At 40.3% G+C, this 22,161-nt stretch overlaps 2 protein-coding genes across 8 annotated transcripts in view; one reads left to right on the forward strand and one right to left on the reverse strand.

Moving 5' to 3' along the window:
- Positions 1–8,151, forward strand: part of KIF2A (kinesin family member 2A) — an 85,834-nt gene extending 77,683 nt beyond the window's left edge. For all 4 annotated transcript variants that reach the window (XM_054487821.2, XM_054487823.2, XM_054487822.2 and 1 more), the window contains one exon: positions 2,625–8,151. In XM_054487821.2, the coding sequence (XP_054343796.1) occupies positions 2,625–2,710 (86 nt within the window). In that variant the 3' untranslated portion in view covers positions 2,711–8,151. The remainder of the gene's footprint in view (positions 1–2,624) is intronic.
- Positions 5,664–21,232, reverse strand: DIMT1 (DIM1 rRNA methyltransferase and ribosome maturation factor). 4 transcript variants are annotated; one of them, XM_054487826.2, is made up of 13 exons: positions 20,959–21,210; positions 20,541–20,614; positions 19,301–19,387; positions 16,103–16,164; positions 15,929–16,022; positions 15,794–15,843; positions 11,583–11,706; positions 11,052–11,144; positions 10,032–10,096; positions 9,281–9,344; positions 8,002–8,108; positions 7,042–7,089; positions 5,664–6,192 (listed from the first exon to the last, which is right to left on the reverse strand). In XM_054487826.2, exons 1-13 carry the CDS (start codon positions 21,035–21,037, stop codon positions 6,150–6,152), a joined length of 990 nt encoding a protein of 329 aa, XP_054343801.1. In that variant the 5' UTR covers positions 21,038–21,210; the 3' UTR covers positions 5,664–6,149. The 4 variants fall into 4 exon arrangements, with proteins under 4 accessions (XP_054343801.1, XP_063520910.1, XP_054343802.1 ...); XM_063664840.1 differs by having other exon boundaries at positions 20,828–21,198; XM_054487827.2 differs by lacking the exon at positions 7,042–7,089 and having other exon boundaries at positions 20,959–21,232.
- Positions 21,233–22,161: the final 929 nt, after the last annotated feature.

Consider the following 22,161-nt stretch of genomic DNA (forward strand, 5'->3'; position numbering starts at 1 on the left):
CTCACCTCAGGTGATCCACCTGCCTCGGCCTCCCAAAGTGCTGGGATTACAGATGTGAGGCACCGAGCCTGGCTTTTTTTTTTTTTTTTGTGAGATAGGGTGTTGCTTTATTGCCCAGGCTGGAGTGCAGTGGCAGTCTCAGCTCACTGCGACCTCTGCCTCCCAGGTTCAAGCAATTCTTCTGCCTCAGGCTTCTGAGTAGCTGAGATTACAGACGTGTGCCACTGTACCCAGCTACTTTTTGTATTTTTAGTAGAGACCGGGTTTCATCATATTGGCCAGGCTGGTATCGAACTCCTGACCTCACGTGATGCACCCACCTCAACCTCTCAAAGTGCTGAGATTACAGGCATGAGCCACCATGCCTGGCCAGATTTTTTTTTTTTTGAGACGGAGTCTCACTCTGTCACCCAGGCTGGAGTGCAGTGGAGCAGTCTCGGCTCACTGCAAGCTCCGCCTCCCAGGTTCATGCCATTCTCCTGCTTCAGCCTCTTGAGTAGCTGGGACTACAGGCGCCCACCACCACACCTGGCTAATTTTTTTTGTATTTTTAGTAGAGACGGGGTTTCACCATGTTAGTCAGGATGGTCTTGATCTTCTGACCTTGTGATCAGCCCATCTCGGCCTCCCAAAGTGCTGGGATTACAGGCGTGAGCCACCACACCCGGCCTGCCTGGCCAGATTTTTGGATGAGATGTTCAACACATATATGTTGCTGACAACTTATGAAGTTGGTTATTTGAAATCATATTTTGTAAAGTCAGTAGTGACTGTTGAACTAAAATTTTCATTTGTTTCTCATATTGTTCATATTCAACCCTTTATTTAAATTGTTTTGATCACTTTTCTAATCTGCAATAATTCACAATCAGCGTCTGTATCCATTTTATTCAGAAGACAGATCATAATGCACTCTGGTATTTTTTCTTTGTAGCATTCAACTTAATTGACTTCCTTTCCTTTTCTCAAATTTCATGTATATCAAGCATATCCATAACTTTTAAGAAATTACTATCTAGATATATTGCATTATTCCGTCCTTAGAATTTTTTCAACCACCCAGAGATAAATTTGGGATTTATAAGAAAAATTTGGGCCAGGCACCTGTAATCCCAGCACTTTGGGAGGCTGAGGCAGGTAGATCACCCGAGGTCAGGAGTTCAAGGCCAGCCTGGTCAACATGGTGAAATCCCGTCTCTACTAAAAATACAAAAATTAGCCAGGCATGGTGGCACATGCCTGTAGTCCCAGCTACTCAGGAGGCTGAGACAGGAGAATCACTTGAACCCGGGGGGGCGGAGGTTGCAGTGAGCCAAGATCACGCCACTGCACTCCAACCTGGGTGATAGAGTGGCACTCCAACCTGGGTGACAGAGTGAGACTCCATCTCAAAAAAAACAGAACAGTAACAGTTCGAGAGCACCAAATCTAGAAGTTCTTAAATTCATTTCAGAATTTCAAAAAAGTTAACTTTTTAAACATCACTGTACTTTCAAAAAGGGGAGGAAAATTGAGATTCCAACTTTATTCTGAAGTCTACAGAGTAGGGTTTCATGACCTTGACACTGTTAACATTTGGGGCTAGGCATTTCTTTGTTGAGGAGTGTTATCCTGTGCCTTGTACAATATTTACCAGCATCGTTGGTCTCTGTCCACTACATGACAGTAGCACCACACCAGTTGGGATAACCAAAAATGTCTCTAGACATTACCAAATGCCCACTGGGGGCCAAAAATCACATCCAGTTGAGAGCCACTGTTATTGAAAGATATCTTATCTTCACAGCTACATGTAATTTGTCTGACAATTTACTAACCTATTTCTAGTTTTTACATGACTCTAGATCAGTACATGACCAGAAAATGCGTAAAATCAAGAAATACATCATTTAGTCATCCCCCCTTCACAATCCCCCTTCCTCACAATGAGGACAAAATGTAAATTTCTAAAAATTCAAATATATTTTAAATGTTCATAGCTTAAAAAAGGTAAAATAGGGGGGCCGAGCATGGTGACTCATGCCTATAATCCCAGCACTTTGGGAGGCCGAGGCTGGCGATCACCTGAGGTTGGGAGTTCGAGACCAGCCTGGCCAACACGGTAAAACCCCGTATCTACTAAAAATACAAAAACTGGCTGGGCGGGTGGTGCATGCCTGTAATCCCAGCTACTCGGGAAGCTAAGGTGGAAGAATTGCTTGAACCCATGAGGCGGAGGTTGCAGTGAGCCTAGATCGTACCATTGCACTCAAGCCTGGGTGACAGAGTGAGACTCCATCTCAAAAAAAAAAGGCAGACTATGTATTTTACAATGTAAAACCTGCCTATATACTCCAGGATGAATTCCAATAAATTAAAACAGAGAACTGTAAATGTGCCAAACAGAACAGAAAGCTATTGAAAGATATAGAAAAATAAGTATTTCTGGAAATCTGTAACAAAAAACTTTCGCAATAGTTGAGCATTCTACTTAGTTCCGAGTTTCTAGACAACAAAGAACAAAAGGAAAAATACGGAGTTACTGTTAGGAAATAACACAGCTGACTTGATCGAACCCATAAAATTGTAAACTCTTATTGCGTGTAATACAATACTTAACTCCCTCTTTCTTTTCTTTTTCCAAGATAAAGTGAAATCTTTCCGTGCAGCTCTACAAGAGGAGGAACAAGCCAGTAAGCAAATCAACCCGAAGAGACCCCGTGCCCTTTAAACCGGCATTTGCTGCTAAAGGATCCCCAGAACCCTCACTACTGTAACATACAACGGTTCAGCTGTAAGGGCCATTTGAAAGTTTGGAATTTTAAGTGTCTGTGGAAATGTTTTGTCCTTCACCTGAATTACATTTCAATTTTGTGAAACACTCTTTTGTCTACAAAATGCTTCTAGTCCAGGAGGCACAACCAAGAACTGGGATTAATGAAGCATTTTGTTTCATTTACACAAATAGTGATTTACTTTTGGAGATCCTTGTCAGTTTTATTTTCTATTTGATGAAGTAAGACTGTGGACTCAATCCAGAGCCAGATAGTAGGGGGAAGCCACAGCATTTCCTTTTAACTCAGTTCAATTTTTGTAGTGAGATTGAGCAGTTTTAAATCCTTTGCGTGCATGCATACCTCATCAGTGATTGTACATACCTTGCCCACTCCTAGAGATAGCTGTGCTCACCTTTTCCTGCTTTGTGCCTTGATTAAGGCTACTGACCCTAAATTTCTGAAGCACAGCCAAGAAAAATTACATTCCTTGTCATTGTAAATTACCTTTGTGTGTACATTTTTACTGTATTTGAGACATTTTTTGTGTGTGACTAGTTAATTTTGCAGGATGTGCCATATCATTGAACGGAACTAAAGTCTGTGACAGTGGATATAGCTGCTGGACCATTCCATCTTATATGTAAAGAAATCTGGAATTATGATTTTAAAACCATATAACATGTGATTATAATTTTTCTTAGCATTTTCTTTGTAAAGAACTAAAATATAAACTAGTTGGTGTATAATAAAAAGTAATGAAATTCTGAGAAGAGTTTTATCTTAGGAAAATACATATATATGCAGTGTGTGTGCCAGTGTGGTATTAACAAGACTAATAGTGCAATTTGATCCTTACCAATATCATTACTTAATTTGAAGTGTTTATTAGCACCCCAAAATATACCTTTTCTATGTACTGTTAAAAGAAATTGGCTTCTGATGCATGAACATTTACATGTACATTGAAAGTAGTCCATGATAGAAGTTAGTTTAAGCCAAGTGTAGACAGTACATTACTCCCTTGAAAAAGAATTAAGCTGAAAGAGTTGACTTTGCCTTAAAAGGCAGATCTAACCCAAGCTCCATCCAGTACCAAATGTGAAACTTCATTGTTGTTTGGTGAGAATTGCCAAATTCTCACTAATACATTGGTGTAGGGCATGCTACTTTTTAAACAGCAGCACTTATTTTTACAGATTGCTACTCCAAGGAAGAAAACTGGCCACTTTTCATGTAAATATTTTGTTCAAAGATTTGTATATCTCTCTAGGAGTTTTCCCTCAGTTCCCAGGATGGGGTCCAGGAGTAGATTAACAGCTAAAAATCTCCCAAGGATATCTTGTTTTGATTTATTTACTCCAGGGAACTATCAGCTCCTTCACAGGAGCCAAAGGGGAGCTATGAATAGAGAGTCACATGAGCCAGATTCTTTACTTTACTGTTCATAAAACCCAGAGAGTAGTTGTGAAAGATCCTAATACAATTGTGAAAAGCTCTGTAAACATGAAATCTAAAACAAATGTAGATTTTCACAATATGCTTATTAATAAATGAAGTCTATGGAATAAGTTTTAGAGATAATTTACTTCAGTCACCTTTGTTTTGGAAAGGACTCAGGTTTTCTTGCAGCTGTAAGATATATTCTATTTGTGTTTATTTCAAAGGGAAGAGGAAGGATGGAGAACTGTTACAAATTGACCTTGCAGAGGATATTTAAAAAAAGGTAGTTTTTGAGATTAACCAACTTTCAAAGGGCAATAAAGACATGTGAATTTGCTCATTTTAAAGCACAACAGATTAGCTTCAAATTTATTATTTGCATTGGATGGGTACTGTCTTTGGAAAGTCTCCTTATAGACAAATATGCTGCCTTACACTATGATGGCTTCATTCTGATCAGGTATTTTAAAAATTAGTACCAGAAAAGATATTGGAGGTAGTATAATACAGTCCTTCAGCTTTACAGATAGTGAAAACTGAAGGCCAGAAAAGAAACTAAAACTCAGCAGTTCATAGGGGTAGAGGGAAATAACCTGAGAAAGCCGAGTTAAATCTTAAAATTTTTACTATAAGGATAGAGATGATACAAGTGAACTTTGCAAAATAGTTTTGTGAAATTAAACAAAAAAATCTACTCTTATGTATATTTCATATTTGTTTAACAAAAGCAGCTTGATGCTTTTGTTCTGGATTATACATTAAGAACAAGCATTATTTTAATTATGTAGTAAGATTTACTATATGACTTTGAAGCCAGATTTCAAAATCTGGCTTTGTTAAATTAATTGGAAACACTCCTTCTATTAAGTTAGGTATTAAAAAAAGCCAAATATCAATAAAGATATTTTTATTAATTTTTTATAGAAACAAAATAGCTACTATAACTCTATTATAGTATATTAACAGCACTTAGTATTATATTGATTTAAACATAGTAGCTAATAAAACTTGTTTATGACATCTATTGAAATTCTCAATCTGACAGTTTTAAAATAGCTTAAAACTAAGCACCAGGTATATGAAAAAAGTACTGGAAATTTTAATTGTCCAGAAATCATAGGAATACTGGGAACCTGTAGTTATGGGAAATGGCTGTTTTTCTGAGGTTGAAACCACTTTCAATTACAAAACCCTTTGAAATTTTGCTAAGCCTATAGTTATCTCCCTAAGAACCATAAAAAAAGATAATTTTATTGGTAATTTCATTCCAGTTTAGCTTCCTCATTTTACATGTAGGGAGTCATGCCCTTTAATATGCCTGGCACTGCATGGTGGCAGTAGCAGACTTGGGCTTACCCAAAACCCTAAGTCTCTGATGCTATAGGATAGCGAAAGAGGTAGGCAATCATAACAGACACTGTATAGGATAAATAAGGGAAGAGAATGAGAGAACCAAAATAAAAATAATTTAAGAAACAATTGTTTTACTGTACTTGTGAATAACAAGAAATGGTACAGGGAATGTGAATAACATGAAATGGTATGGGGAATGTGTGACTAGTGAAGCATATTTTAACTTTTTTATTACTGGAGGAACAGAGCTAAAGGCCTAAAGAAGGCCTTACAGTATATAACAGTAAATAGAAGAGTAACATCTTTATACAATAAACTGTTAGAAATGATAAGTTTAAGTGTAAAGTTGTGCGTCTCTGCGGCTCCTGAACTTGAAGATTATTATGAATAGATTGGACCAGCATTATATATTAAAAACTTTGATACTTAGAACTTTCCAACTTTAAAATTCAGAATCATAAATGGTGACAGTAGTAGTACTGAACCAAAAATAGTCAAGTAAATAATGTCTCAGTAAAGCAAAAGCATTATCTTCTCAAATACACAAAATACAAAATTCATTTATTTTCTTGACCTTGAAAATTTCTGTTTTCCAAATATCTAGGAAAAATGAATACCTTCTGCGTTGAATCCATGTAGCAATCTGAAAAAAGAAATCAAAATGGAATGGTACTGAAAAGCTAATTTGTAGCACATAATGGTATATAGTTCTATACCATTAATACTAAAACATGAATACAGCATGCTTACAGAGCCCACCCACTCCTAATACTAGTTATTAAAGAAACGTTACTGGCTGGGCGCGGTGGCTCACGCCTGTTATCCCAGCACTTTGGGAGGCTGAGGCAGGTGGATTACCTGAGGTCAGGAGTTCGAGAACAGTCTGGCCAACATGGTGAAACCCCGTCTCTACTGAAAATACAAAAATTAGCCTGGCATGGTGGCACATGCCTGTAATCCCAGCTACTCGGGCGACTGAGGCAGGAGATTTGCCTGAACCCGGGAGGCAGAGGTTGCAGTGAGCTGAGATTGTGCCACTGCACTCCAGCCTGGGTGACAGAGCAAGACTCTGTCTCAAAAAAAAAAAAAAAAAAAAAGAAATGTTACTGTCTGACTAAATTTATAAGATATGTATTGGTTAAAACCATGCCATGTTGGTGCCTCTTTCATTATAGCCTTTATATGTCGTAATGAATTTGACTAAAATTATCTTAGACTTCCATTATCCCACGCCTAAGAACTCACTGGCATTTGTTTCAATGTAACTGAACAAGAAGCCGTTTGGAATTGGCAGAAGTCAGATGAATAACCAGTCTTACATGCCCCTTCTTCCTCTCTTGAGCTGTTGTTTATATTCAAATTAAATACACATTGTTTCTCTCTATAGATACCTATGTACTTAATAGATTCTAGCTAGTAAACTGTACATGCCCGATAACTTTGAGGAAATTTAGTGAAAATGAAGAAAAAGAGAAAATATTTCTCTTTAGACCTGAGGTTATGTTTAGGCTGGCCCATAGAAGCAGGTCCAGATAAATTTCTAAAAAAGCAAAGTAGATATTTATGAATAGTATTCAATGCCTAGGATTAACATCTAAAAAGACTCAGTAGTACTGCTAGCCAGCCAATAAAATATAAACTCCATTTGTCTTAGTTATATAGAACTGTGTTTCCAGCTTAGAAGAGTCAAACCAATGACTTTTAGAACAATCTACTCTCATTTTTTATTCAGCCTCTAGAACATGGAAGCTTTAAAAGTGAATTGGCTAAATAGGCAAGACCTTCTGAAAGTTAACGTCTTAATGATTAAAAACAGTAAGTACAGGTTAGTAATTACCTGGGTAATTAATTGAAGCCTTATTCTGTTTTCATAAGACTTACTTGCTTAATTCAAGCAAAACAAATTTTGATCTAAATTACCTAGATAATTATGACAGCTTTTTACTTGAGAAATGTAGAACTTGCCTCAGGCTACAAAACTAACTATATTATTACTAAATGGATAACCAGGTAGGATTCTAACTGGCAATATTGTATGCTTAAGATTGATTTAACAACAGCTATTCCCAGTAAGGAAATTTTAAAAATCAGATCCAGTTACATGTTATTATGATTTTTCTACCTTATGGACTATTTTGGAGGGATAAGCTATTAAGACTAAGAATGACAGTTGGGGAGGGAGCAGGAAGGGAGGAACCTGCACACCACATTAACACAAAGGCAATCTTCTGGCTTGGACTGTTCTTTACTACTATTCTTAAAGAAAATGTTCATTCTGCTGCAGCTAACTAGCCTCCATCTTCTACACCAAATACTATTCCATGCCATGGAAGTGCTATGCAATAACTCTCCCAGGTAGCACCTTATACCGCTTAAAAGCCTTTAAAATCTCTAATCTGAAGGTGTCACAGTAAAGAAATGTAAACACTTAGGAAAACAAAAATGTAATTACCTGATGAAGTCATCTATGTCCATGGAACGGGCCCGTTTGTCACTAAAACCTGTGCTGGTTAGGATATGCTGTATTTTATCTGCTATGCTGAAATCTTCTGGTATTATCTATCAATATAAGATTCAGAATAAATGAACAACATATCTTTAATGAGGTCACCTTGACTCTTTTTTTTAGTTCAGTAAGTCATAAAATAGTCACCTTTAATATATCTGTTAATGAGACTTTGGAAAGCCTGATTTTTACATAAGACTTGGATCTCTAATTAAAAGTGGCTGATCTTTATTAACAAAAACTTGGAATACCTTGAATTAGTAATCCTGTCTATATTAGCCATTTTCTTCTTTAAAATTCTGAAATAGTTATTAGTTTCAGACTTCACAAATAATGAAAACTGTATATTAAATTTTAAAGCAACTGTTAATCCTTTCAAAATAATGCATTTTCTTTCTACAGATTTGACCTTAACCACCTCATTTTTCTCAAAGAGGTGACCTGCCCAAGCCTTGGGAATATTAAGGATTTTACACTTAATTCACATGTTTTATCCAAATATTTTTCTTAATCTAGCTTAATATTTTTCTATTATACTTAGGCAGATTATCTAATGACTTTTTGCCCATAAAAGAGAAAATGGAGATAGTATTGTGATACATTAAACCATATAGGTTATGAGTCATAAAAAATAAAAAGAAAATTGGCCTTTATCTCTCTCTGTTCTAATTAAACTGGAAGCTAAAAAGTAAGCAAACATCACATTGCACACACTGTTACAAAAATGATAAGCATGAGGCTCACAACCAGAAATCTGCTATTGAGCCATATGAACTTTATTCTATTTCAATTTCTGGGTATTAAACTTACAAAGAAAGTAATAACTATATTTGTAACTGCTATGTGAGCAAGAAACAAGACATGGTCACAATTCAGAGGACAGTAAACTATACACAATTATTTTAAGTTGTGCAAGCTACATATATCTACAGCTTTGAGGAACCTGTAACTGCTGAATCTGATTCTTGTTATGGCTAAAAACAACTGTCAGTAGTTAGAGGACAGGGTGGAGTAATCAAAGTTGCTCATATCTGTTTCACAGGATACACAGCAGCACTGACCTGTCAGAATTCAAGTCAAAATTGTGCTACTTATACATTATATATTGTCTTTTAAGGATCCTATGGAATGTACAAAATAATCTCATGCTAGATCAACAAGAATAAACATGGACATTTTAAAAGAAAACAAATCAATGAAACTGCAGGAACATTTTCTAACTTACAATATTATGGACTGAACAGTGAATTCTGTAGTTTTTTTCCAAGAGTTGTTGCACTGCACTTGATCTATAGCATAAAGAAGTGATGCCACTGTTATTATTCCAAAGTCAGAGTAATTTCTTACTTTTCTAAACTTTTTTTAACTAATATATAAGCCATTTAAGCAATAATTTCATTTTAGATGTAATTAAATCTATATTCTGTATGGTGAAATTAAGGAATTTTAAGAGTTGTTGAATATTTAAACTTATGAAGCAAATACTAAATATATTTAAAGTGCAAAATCCTGATAAATACCTCTTAAATTCTTAGAGAAGTTCTAGACCCTCCACAAAAAATCCCCTAAAAAAAAATCTCCAAGCCCTGTAAAACTGTGTCTCACCTCTCTTTTACCCTTGAACCCCAAATTGATGAGTTGCATTTTCCCAGGTTAATAAGATGACACATATCCTTCACAAGTGTGGAAGGGGTCCATCATCACCTCATTTTTCCAACAAAAACTAGAGCAGATGTATGGTCAGAGTTTGGGAGTGTTTTCCTGTTTTGCCAAAAAACGTGATCTGACTCTCAACTCCAGCAAACTTTCTTCATTAAGTTATCCTGCCTCCCAAGCTCTAAAGATAGTTAAAAAGGTGAAGTTTGTCTGGACCCATAATCTTTATGCCTCAGGGTATGCTCAGGAAAAGGACCAAATTCTAGCATAGTATCTGGAGCACTGGTCCTTTATACATTAAAAATTAGTGTAATACTTACTTAAATGCAGCAGAGAGTGTCTTGTTTTTCCTAACAAAGGTTATCCTTACTAGACCATCCCATTCCTGAAATAGAAGATAGACATTTTCTTCAAATTACAAACTTCTTGTTCTTGTCTATGCCCACTAGGTATCATTTTCTTTTAATATATATAATTGAAGGAAACTTTCTAAAGTGAAGAAAATGTTCTGTAATCTTGATCTGGCTGGCACACACATGCAAAAGTAAGACATACATTTGATTTTTGCACTTGGCGCATTTCACTGAATGTGTCTTTTCCTCAGAATTTTTTTTTGACAATGGTCAAAGCATGACAATTTTTTTTTTTTAATTTGAAAAAATAAAGCCAGGCACAGTGCTGCATGCCTGTGGTACCAGCTACTCAGAAGGCTGAGGTGGGAGGATCACTTGAGACCAAAAGTTCAAGTCCAGCCTAGGCAACATAGTGAAACCCCATCTTAAAAAAAGAAAGGGAAGGAAAAACAAAATGGTCCCACATCTGAACAAAGAACAAGGCATTTATTTAAATCTAAGTATCATTTTCAAAAATAAGATTCAAAACAGACATGACTTCAGATACTGCCTGTGTAACACACCTAAACCTCCTTGAAGGAGTTACTGACAAACCACTCCATTTACCACCAGTTGACCACACACACAATCACGTTTTTCTCTAATGTGGCTGTAGTAAGGTTTTATATCAAGTGGTCTTCTTTCTTGTTTTTAAATCTCAAAAACAATTACAATTAAAAGATGTTACCCATACTTTAAAACAACTATTTTCATTTTACCTTGTTTTCCAAGTTTTATTCAATTTTTTTTTTTTGAGACTGGGTCTCACTTCATAACTACCTTGCATCAAATTATTCCATCTACTTCAGCACAGGGATGTGTCCTAATTAACATTTTCCTACGTTTGAATATTTAGGTTGATTCAATATTTTTCTGCTGCTATAGATACACATCTTCCTGCCTGGACTTTTTTTTCCTTTATTGAGTGAGCTAGTATTTTAACCTCACCTGAAAATTGATGGGTGGTGGTGGATTCTTAGGTTCTATCCTTACAACACTGGATTCCACCTTGGGCGGTGGTCTGAAGTTATTCTTTCCAACCTGTTAATGAAAAAGTATTTAAGTAATACTCTCAAAGGCAACTTTTATTTAGTAACCAAAGATGCTATCCTCACAGAAGGCACAACTAGATGCTCAAGGATGAGTTAAGCTAGATTATTTCAATAATAAAAATCACTGGCTGGGCGCTTTGGCTCACACCTGTAATCCCCCAACACTTTGGGAGGCCAAGACAGATGGATCATTGAGCCCAGGAGTTCAAGACCAACCTGGGCAACATAGCAAAACTCTGTGTCTATAAAAAATACCAAAAAATTAATCAGACGTGGTGACGCACACCTCTAGTCCCAGCTACTTGGGACTCGAGAGGATTGCTTGAGTATGGGAGGCAGAGATTGCAGTGAGCCACTGCACTGCAGCCTGGGTGACAGAGTGAGATTCTATCTCAGAAAAAAGAGAAAGAAAACAAAATTCACTTACTTTCATTAGATGGTCCACACGTGCCAACAGCTGTGTATTAATTGAGAGTCTGCAGTATAACTTATCTCCAGGTTTTGCAACCAGTCGGAGGGCAAATTCTCTTTGAAACATAAGTATAGCACACCTGAAAAGAAAGCAGAAAGGAATAAGGAAAATGGTCATTGTCAACTATAAATGAATTTTAATTGCAGTGAATTTTCTTGGGAGAGAAATAGCAAAGCATTGGCAGCTGATTATAAGGTAGGAGAACACTTTCAGTCTTTTTTTTATTGCCACAGAATGAGAGAGCTGGCTTTGTTTTTATAATTGCTGTACTCCTCATGGCAAGATAGCTTGCAAATACAAGCCTTTAATGACTGGATGAGAAGATGTTTCAAATCAGCACTAGTCCATCACCTCTTCTATGAAAACAAAGTGAAATAAAATTGTTTCAGTAGCAGAAATATATTTATGGGGTAGCAAACACCTTTAAGGAAGAGGTGAGACTGAAGAGGCAGATTGTGATGTTCAATGTTTCCTTGATTTGACAGGTTAAAAGATGTAGACTTTCTTTTTTTTTGAGATGGAGTTTCGCTCGTCGCCCAGGCTGGAGTGCAATGGCACAATCTCGGCTCACTACAACCTCTGTCTCCCAGGTTCAAGTGATCCTCGTGCCTCAGCCTCCCGAGTAGCTGGGATTACAGGCACACACCACCACCCCTGGCCAATTTTTCTATTTTTAGTAGAGACAGTGTTTCACCATGTTGGCCAGGCTGGTCTGGAACTCCTGACCTCAGGTGATCCGCCCACCTCGGCCTCCCAAAGTGCTGGGATTACAGGCATGAGTCACCATGCCCAGCCAAAAGATGTAGACTTTTTATTCAGCAGGCAATGGGGAAGACTTTGTAGGGGTTAACGAACAGAGGAGCATCTTCAAAGCTACCCTTTGACATTCAAACTTTTGACGAGTCACACTAAAAATACATTTGGCATTGCAAGCCAAGCCACAAATGTCTGTATGTATATGTGTTTATATTGCATTTCAAAACAAAAGTTTCATGAAACCATAATCACCTGGACTACATGCAATGCCCTGTGATATATTCTATTCCATGTGATTACAAAAAAAAGGATGGTCATGACTCATTAATTTTATAACCACTAGTTTTTGACTTGCAGTTTGAAAGCCACTAGTATATAATGTAGAAAGTGACTTCAAAGTTCATGAAAATATTGAGTTAAAAGATAAAAATAAGGCTGGTGTGGTGGCACACACCTATAATCACAGCACTTTAGGGGGCCAAGGCGGACAGATCGCTTGAGCTCAGGAGTTCAAGACCAGCCTAGGCTGAACATGGTGAGACCCCTTCTCTAAAAAAAATACAAAAATTAGCTAGGCATGCTGGTACACCCCTATAGTCCCAGCTACTCAAGAGGCTGAGGTAGGAGAATCGTCTGAGCCCAGCCCAGGGAGGCTGAGGTTGCGGTGACCTCAGATGTCACCACTGTACTCCAGCCTGTCTCAGAAAAACAAAAAAAAGAAAAAACATAAACTTTATTATTCAACATAAGCTCCATCAAGTTCAAGACACTTTTTGTAAGTGATGATACCAGCATTTTAGTCTATATCAAAAAAACTGAGGCTCTGGGGAACTTAGCCATGTCACTGCAGTCTTTTTTTTTTTTTTTTTTTTACATTATTAACTGAAGAAAAGAGTGCCCTTTCAAGATTTTTTAAGACTAGGAAACAAAAATAAATCAGAACGGCCGGGCACCGTGGTTCATGCCTGTAATAATCCCAGCATTTGGGGAGGCTGAGGTGGGCAGATCACTTGAGCTCAGGAGTGGGAGACCAGCCTGGGCAACATGGCAAGACCCATCTCTAAAAAAAATACAAAAATTAGCTGGGTGTGGTGGCACATGCCCGTAATCTCAGCTACTTGGGAGGCTGAGGTGGGAGGAATGCTTAAACCCAGGAAGTAGAGGCTGCAGTGAGTGCAGATCACACCACTGCTCTCCAGCCTGGGCACCAGAGCAAGACTGTCTCATAAAATAAAAAGAAAATGAGTCAGAAGGGGCCCAATCAGGACTGTAAGGTGGATACCTAACCATTTCCCATTGAAACTCTTGAAAAATTGCCCTCGTCTGATGAGAGGAAAGAGTAGAAGTATTATGGTGGAGGAATCTCTGGGGAAGCTTTCCCAGGAGTTATTCTGCTACATCTTAGCTAACTTTCTCAAAACTCTCTTGTAATAAGATGTTTCATTCTTTGGTCCTAAAGAAAGTCAGCAAGCAAAATGCCCTGAGCATTCAAAAAAGAACTGTTGCTATGACCTTTGCTCTTGACTGGTCTGCTTTTGCTTTGACTGGAGCCACTCCGTTTCTTGGTAGGCATCACTTTCACTCTGCTTTGTCTTTAGGATCACACTGGTAAAGCCATATTTCATCTCCATTACAATTCTTTGTAATTCTTTGAAGAAATGTTTCAGAATCTTGTTTTCTTTTTTGACAATCTCGCTCTGTTGCCCAGGCTGGAGTGTGGAGTGCAGTGGCACAATCTTGGCTCACTACAACCTCCGCCTCCTGAGTTCAAGCGATTCCCCTGCCTCAGCCTCCCGAGTAGCTGGGATTATAGGCGCCCACCAAAATGCCCAGCTAATTTTTGTATTTTTAGTAAAGATGGGGTTTCACCATGTTAGCCAGGCTGGTCTCCTGACCTCAAGTGATCTGCCCGCCTCGGCCTCCCAGGGTGTTAGGATTATAGGTGTGAGCCACTCCACCCAGCCATGTTTCAGGATCTTGATCCCAGTTATGTAAAATTTCCACTGGAAGCTTTGCTTTTATCTGCAGCTGATTTGAGTACAATGTTTTTTGTTTTTTTTTTTATAAAATCTTTCAGAAAAGAGGGTATGACAGTTTTGGCATCTATCAAGTAGAAAGTTTGTTTAACTTTGATTTTGCAGTCAGAATTGTGTAAGCTAAACCAACTGTGATGTCTATGGTGTTGGCTATTGTTTGTGCTGTTAAATGTTGTTCCTCGTCACTTAGGGAACAAACAAGATGAATGTTTTCCCACAAATTGATGTGGCCAGTCTGCCACTGTAGGCTTCAACTTCAACATTGTCTCAGCCCTTCTTAAAACAAGTTATCCATTAGTAAACTGCTGATTTCTTTGGGATATTGTCCCCATAAACTTTTTTTTTTTTGAGACAGAGTCTCGCTCAGTCGCCGAGGCTGAAGTGCAGTGGCGCGATCTCGGCTCACTGCAAGCTCCGCCTCCCGCGTTCACGCCATTCTCCTGCCTCAGCCTCCCGAGTGGCTGGCACTACAGGCGCCTGCCACTACGCCCAGCTAGTTTTTTTGTATTTTTAGTAGATGCGGGGTTTCACCGTGTTAGCCAGGATGGTCTCGATATCCTGACCTCATGATCCGCCTGCCTCGGCCTCCCGAGGTGATGGGATTACAGGCGTGACTCCATAAGCTTTTTGTAAAGCATCAATGATTTCACCATTCTTCCAACCAGGCTTCACCATAAATTGGATGTTTGTTCTTACTTCAATTTTAGCAGAGTTCATGTTGCTCTGATAGGGGCTCTTTTCAAACTGATGTCTTATCCTTCTCAGTGCCTCACACTAGATCCTGTTCAGTTAGTACAGAGTTTATTTTGGTGCAAAAAAATTTTGAAATCCATGCATAGTTTTTTCTTTTTTTTTTAATTATTATTATTATACTTTAAGTTTTAGGGTACATGTGCACAATGTGCAGGTTAGTTACATATGTATACATGTGCCATGCTGGTGTGCTGCACCCATTAACTCGCCATTTAGCATTAGGTATATCTCCTAATGCTATCCCTGCCCCCTCCCCCTGCATAGTTTTTTTCATAATACACATTTTCCATGAACTTTTTGAAGACCTCTTATACTACAGACCAGTTAGGAAACCACCGCAATTGTCTAGACATAAGGTAATAAAAATTCTAACCTAGGCTTAACGGCAGGAAGATTCAAAAATAGGGAAAGGCTGTCTGGTCTCAGAAGCAGGACTTCCAGCACACTACCCCCAAATAACCTCTCAATTAAAAAGAGAGAAAGACCTCCACACAAATCAACATTTTCTACAAAAATTCTTCAGTAGTTTTTCAACCGACCTGACTCATTTTTGGCTATGTTCACCACCTGAATTGTAAGTCTTTCAAAATTTGGCAGTAACTCTAGTCTTTTGTCACAAACCTGAAAAAAGGTCGATGTAGCAACAGCTTGAAGACAAAAGGCGAAGAGATCTGTAAGAGAATTAACTAGTTATTTCTGGGAAAGACACATCAGAGGAACACTTAGTATGATGTTCCTGAAAATGTGAGGACATACCTGATAAGGCAAATTTGCCACACAAGTATCAAAGAATGGCAGATCTGTTTTCAACACATCACCCACCAGTACTTGAAGTTTGCTGGCCACAGGCCTGATGAGAAAAGAAGAAATGTAAAAAGAATGTTGTTTCATGAGATTGAAATGCACTTTAATTCTATTATGTATACTCACGTGCCCTGAACTCTTTTGTGAAGTTCAGCTACTAGCCTTGGGTCAAGTTCACAAGCAACAACCTAATAAAAAAAAATAAAAATTATTCAGGTTAATTATGGAATATAAATCTTTTATTGTTATCCCAACAGGAACTCTTACATGATTTATGTGACACACTTCTTTTCCCATTTCTACCATCAATATTCCTTCAATTGTACTCGCATACTTCAAATAACAAACAAAAACAGGCCGGGTGCAGTGGCTCACGCCTGTAATCCCAGCATTTTGGGAGGCTGGGGTGGGCGAATCACGAGGTCAGGAGTCAAAGACCAGCCTGGCCAACATGGTGAAACCCCATCTCTACTAAAAATACAAAATATTAGGCCAGGTGCAGTGGCTCATGCCTGTAATCCCAACACTTTGGGAGGCTGAGACAGGCAGATCACCTGAGGTCAGGAGTTCGAAACCAGCCTGGCCAACATGGCAAAACCCCGTCTCTACTAAAAATACAAATTTAGCTGGGTACAGTGATGGGCGCCTGTAATCCCAGCTACTCGGGAGGCCGAGGCAGGAGAATTGCTTGAACCTGGGAGGCAGAGGTTGCAGTAAGTCGAGATCGTGCCATTGCACTCCAGCTTGGGCGAGAGACAGTGACTCTGTCTCAAAACAAAAACAGAAACAACACAAAATATTAGCTGGGTCTAGTGGTGGGCGCCTGTAATCCCAGCTACTCAGGAGGCTGAGGCAGGAGAATTGCTTGAACCCTGGAGGCGGAGGTTGCCATGAGCCAAGACTGTGCCACTGCATTCCAGCCTGGGCGACAGAGTGAGACTCCATCTCAAAAAAAAAAAGCAGGTGTGAGGCCGAGGTGGGTGGATGATGAGTTCAGGAGATTGAGACCAGCCTGGCCAACATGGTAAAACTCTGTCTCTACTAAAAAATTCAAAAATTATCTGGGCGTGGTGGCATGTGCCTGTAATCCCAGCTACTCAGGAGGCTGAGGCAGGAGAATTGCTTGAACCAGGGAGTCAGAGGTTGCAGTGAGCCGAGATCGCGCCACAGCACTCCAGCCTGGCAACAGAGTGAGACTCCATCTCAAAAACAAACAAACACCACTACCCAGAAAAGTAGACAACCAGATTATGTGAGAGTTCTACCCATATAATCAATAGAATCATGTTTCATCTGTCTCCATGCTTTGTAATTCAACAGATGATGAAAAAAAATACACCACATGTCTGTGCTGTCAGTGTTGTTAGAGAAGAACGTACAATGCAATTGCTCTTACTGTTAGTATGTCACATCTACTGAGATACACAATACATGGCATAGATAACTTCTCAAGTAAATGAAAATGGATGTCAAATAAGGCCAAAATTGAAATTTTATTGTAATTTCAGCTGAGGTTTCACTGACTTCTTTTATTTTTATTAAAAAAAAAATTTTTTTAAGAGATGGGGTCTCACTCTGTTGCCCAGGCTGGAGTGAAGTGGCGCTATCATAGCTCACTGCTGCCTCGAAGTCTTGGGCTCATGGGATCCTCCCACCTCACCTTCCTGTGGAGCTGGGACCACAGGTGTGTACCACCACATCAGGCTAATTTCCTTTCTTTATTTTTTATAGAGACAGGTCTCTCTATGTTGCCCGGGCTGGTCTCAAAACTCCTGGGCTCAAACAATCCTCCCACCTTGGCCTCCCAAAGTGCTGGGATTATAGGCGGGAGCCACCATGCCCAGCATCTTTTTATTTTTTATAGAGATTGGGTCTTGTTTTGTTGCCCAGGCTGGTCTCAAGCTCATAGCTTTAAGCAATCTTCCTGCCCCAGCCTCCCAAAGTGCTGGGATTACAGATGTGGGCCACAGCTCCTGGCCCTACTTCTATATAGACCCTGTTTACATGGTAAACAATGTGCTCTTTACTCTGTTTGGCTCCCAGATCTATCTTTAGTTTTATTTTTATTTTTTGAGACAGGGTCTCACTCTGTCACTCAGGCTGCAGTGAAGTGGCAAGATTACGGCTCACTGGAGCCTCAACTTCCCAGGCTCTGGTAATCCTCCCACCTCAGCCTCCCTGCTAGCTGGGGCTTCAGTCATGCACCACCATGCCCAGCCAATTTTTTGTAGAAATGGGGTTTCACCATGTTGCCCAGGCTGGTCTCGAACTCCTAGGCTCAAGCCATCCACCCGCCTTAGCCTCCCAAAGTGCTGGGATTACAGATGTGAGCCACCATGGAAGGCCCTCCCAGATCTATTATCTGCTTTTCTCTGTGTCCTATAGATAATGCAGTCCAGCTCCCTTACCTTTCAACTTCTGGTTGGAATTGGCCAGTGAAAGGCACCAGCATTATAGGGTACAAAGGGGAGGTGTTGGGTATTTCCTTCCTAATTAAACTCCCTGTTGAGGCTGGGCATGGTGGTTCATGCCTGTAATCCCAGCACTTTGGGAGGCCGAAGTGGGCGGATCACCTGAGGTCAGGAGTTTAAGACCAGTCTGGCCAACATGGTGAAACTCCATCTCTACTAAAAATACAAAAATTAGCCGGCGTGGGGGCAGGTGCCTATAATCTCAGCTACTCGGGAGGCTGAGGCAGGAGAATCTCTTGAACCCGGGAGGCAGAGGTTGCCGTGAGCCAGGACTGCATCTCTGCACTCCAGCCTAGGGAACAGAGTGAAATTCCCTCTCCCAAAAAAAAAAAAAAAAAAATTCCCTGTTGAAATACCTAATGTGGTTTCTGTTTTCCTCACTGAAATATCTCACATTTTCTTTTCTTTTTTTTTTTTTTGAGACAGAGTCTCACTCTTTCACCAGGCTGGAGTGCAGTGGTGCAATCCTGGCTCACTGCAACCTCTGTCTCCTGGGTTCAAGTGATTCTCCTGCCCCAGCCTCCCAAGTAGCTGGGACTACAGGCGCCCGCCACCACACTCGGCTAATTTTTGTATTTTTAGTAGAGATGGGGTTTCACCATGTTGCCCAGGATGGTCTCAATCTCTTGACCTTGTGATCCACCCGCCTCAGCCTCCCAAAGTGCTGGGATTACAGGCGTGAGCCACCGTGCCTGGCCGAAATATCTCATATTTTCTAAGACAAAATTTCCAACAAGGGATCAGGAGTTACTACTAAAATAATAGCAATTAGTTAAAACATATTTAGATTGTAAACCAACTGAGCTTGCTAACATAGTCATTTGTGATACCAAACATTAAATCCCCTTTTTACCTTTTTTGCCTTTTCTAACAACTTTACAGTCATGTTGCCAGTTCCAGGTCCAACTTCCAGCACTACATCAGTTGGTCTTAAGGCAGCCTAAAAGCAAGCACAAACACTTTAGCTCTTCTGGCAACATCAGAACACAGAAGTTAATTTACACCTGAACATCTTTACTCATATGTGCTCCGATAAGAGCTCTTAATCTGACTCCATTTTTAGATATCTTCATGATCTACGTGGTTAACAAAATTACCACAATAACATTTGGTTCAAATGAAAATCTAAGACCTCTCCTAACTTGGAGGAATACCGCTCAACTTTAGGAGTCAGAAAAGCAGGAACAGCATTTCTGGGATTGGCATTCTGCTTTCTATCTGGAAATATTCCAATAGCCTTTTGTTACCTTCTCTGTTCATATCAACAAGTTCAAACGGGAAAGGACTGTACATGTTGGACGAAGATTTTTCAATTCTCAACCCATGTATGGTTTCAAGGATGCAGAAGAGCAGAAACTGTATACAAAATTGAATGTCTGCACACCGCTGTAATATTCTACGGCCACAGCTTTCATCAGATGCTCAAAGGAAACTATGAGCTAAAAAGGTTAAAATAGTACATGACCCTTCTTTTTTTTTTTTTTCTCAGTTTTCAAATGACACGAAGCCTGACAAGATCCTTTAACTATGTAATACTCTTTCTACAGCTCCAGGAGGCTTTCCTTGCTTTTAACCATAAGTGTAATCTGCACCGTGTGTATTTCACTTCCTAACACCCAATCATCCATAACCATAAGAGAACATCAATAACTCAGATAGGAGTAATAATCCAAGCAATTTATATGTGGTACTGGCATACACCAAATAATTTATATGTAGTATTATATGTTTTTCTGGGAAACAAACTTTCTAATGTGTGGTTTAGACATAAACAGGTGGAGTACATAAAAACTAAGTGATCAAAAAGGTGATTAGAAATAGAAGAATAATTATCTTGAACAAATACAAAGGTCCAGCTATAAAGTAGATAATCCACAAAAAGACACAGAATTGGGAACCAGGAGAAACTCAGACCCACAAAATGACGCTTATCATTCAGAAGACAGCCCGTGAATCCTAGACAATTATTTGATTCATTCAACAAATATTTACAGAGCATCTAATTTACGGCAGGCACACTTTCTACCCTTATGTATTCATAGGAATAAAATTAATAAAGCAACAACTCTCTCCCTTTCCTCTTCCACACCCACCTTATCGATAATGCTGTTAATAATGAGAGGATTTTTCAAAATGTGCTGCCCAATCCCCGTGTTGAACATGAGTCCTGTAAGAAAACACGAAACAGCCTTAATTTTCCTACTGAGATTAAGTATTAGGCAGTCCCAGAGAAGAAAGCTGCATGGGTAGGGGGAAGATTTCTGCGCCAACCAGGGCCACGAGACGTCACGCCAGGACTGACAAACTCATAAGTTCACCCTCCAGCTGGAAAGGAAATCAGCGGCGACGCGCTGGGCCTGCGGCCGACTCGGGGACCTACCCCTGCCTTCCGCGCTCACGGGAGTGGGTCCTGACCGGCCTCCGCCGATCAGGTCTCGGTCCGCACCCCAGGCTAGGTCCTGCCGGAAGACCTGACCCGACCGACCCCAGCTTCCTCGCGGGGATCCGCACCTCCAGCGCTCTTCAGCTCCCGGCGCTGCTCCTGCCGCCCGCGGCGGCGGCCGATGGCCCCCGACTTGACCTTCGGCATCTCGGCAAGAAGCGGGCCCACAGGCTCGGGACGTCAAGGAGGACCAAAGAGGGCTAGCGTGAGAAAGCCACCACGTGAGGAACTCCGCCACGCGCCGCCCGCACCACTCTGGCCCAAGCGCTGGAGGGGCAAGGGTCCGCCCCCTCCCGTACGCTCTGAGCGCCTCCTCCAGAAAGAGGGCGGACCTTGGAGCCCACTGACTGCCGGGAATTGGAGTCACCGAGGGAGGAAGGCCGAACCGCGAGAGCCTACAGATCCCAGGAGACATCGCGCTACCGAGGACTGCAGTCTGGAGTTGGAGCCCTTGTCCAGCCCGGGCTGGATAAGGAGGTGTTGGTGTGGTTCTCTCGGTTTTGCGAAGGCTGTTTAAGTTATATGTTGAGGTTAAGCCTATGGATGTTTTAGAAGACCAGGTTCTGGGATCGCTGAGGTCCGAAGAAGTATTCACGTGCCTTGCTCCTGTTTTCCTGCAGCTTGTGGGGGTGGGAAACCCGGGATTTGGGGATGAGCTTGCTCTTCTGTGGGAATGCATTTTTTGCTGCTTGCCCTGGGGAAAAGAACTGCGAGAGTGGAATTAACGTCTGGTTTCGCTAGGGCTACTGGTTGCTTCTATTAGGAATAGAAGAACCGGGCGCCGAGGCGCCAGCACTCTGGAAGGCAGAGGCGGGCGGATCACAAGGTCAGGAGATGGAGACCATCCTGGCTAACACGGTGAAACCCCGTCTCTACTAAAAATATAAAAAATTAGCCGGGCGTGGTGGTGGGCGCCTGTAGTCGCAGCTACTTGAGAGACTGAGGCAGGAGAGTGGCGTGAACCCAGGAGGCGGAGGTTGCAGTGAGCCGAGATCGCGCCACTGCACTCCAGCCTGGGCGACAGAGCGAGATTCCGTCTCAAAAAAAAAAAAAAGGAATAGAATAATAATTATCTTGAACAAATGCAAAGCTCCAGCTATAAAGTAGATAATCCACAAAAAGACACAGAATTGAGAACCCGGAGAAACTCAGATCCATAGAATGAAGCTTATCGTGCAGAAGACAGCCCGTGAATCCTGGAAAATTATTTGATTCATTTAACAAATAATTCAACAAATTCCTTTTGTGCCTCATCATTCACTCCGTAAACA

The sequence above is a fragment of the Pongo pygmaeus genome, chromosome 4, assembly GCF_028885625.2.
Source record: "Pongo pygmaeus isolate AG05252 chromosome 4, NHGRI_mPonPyg2-v2.0_pri, whole genome shotgun sequence".
NCBI lineage: Eukaryota > Metazoa > Chordata > Mammalia > Primates > Hominidae > Pongo > Pongo pygmaeus.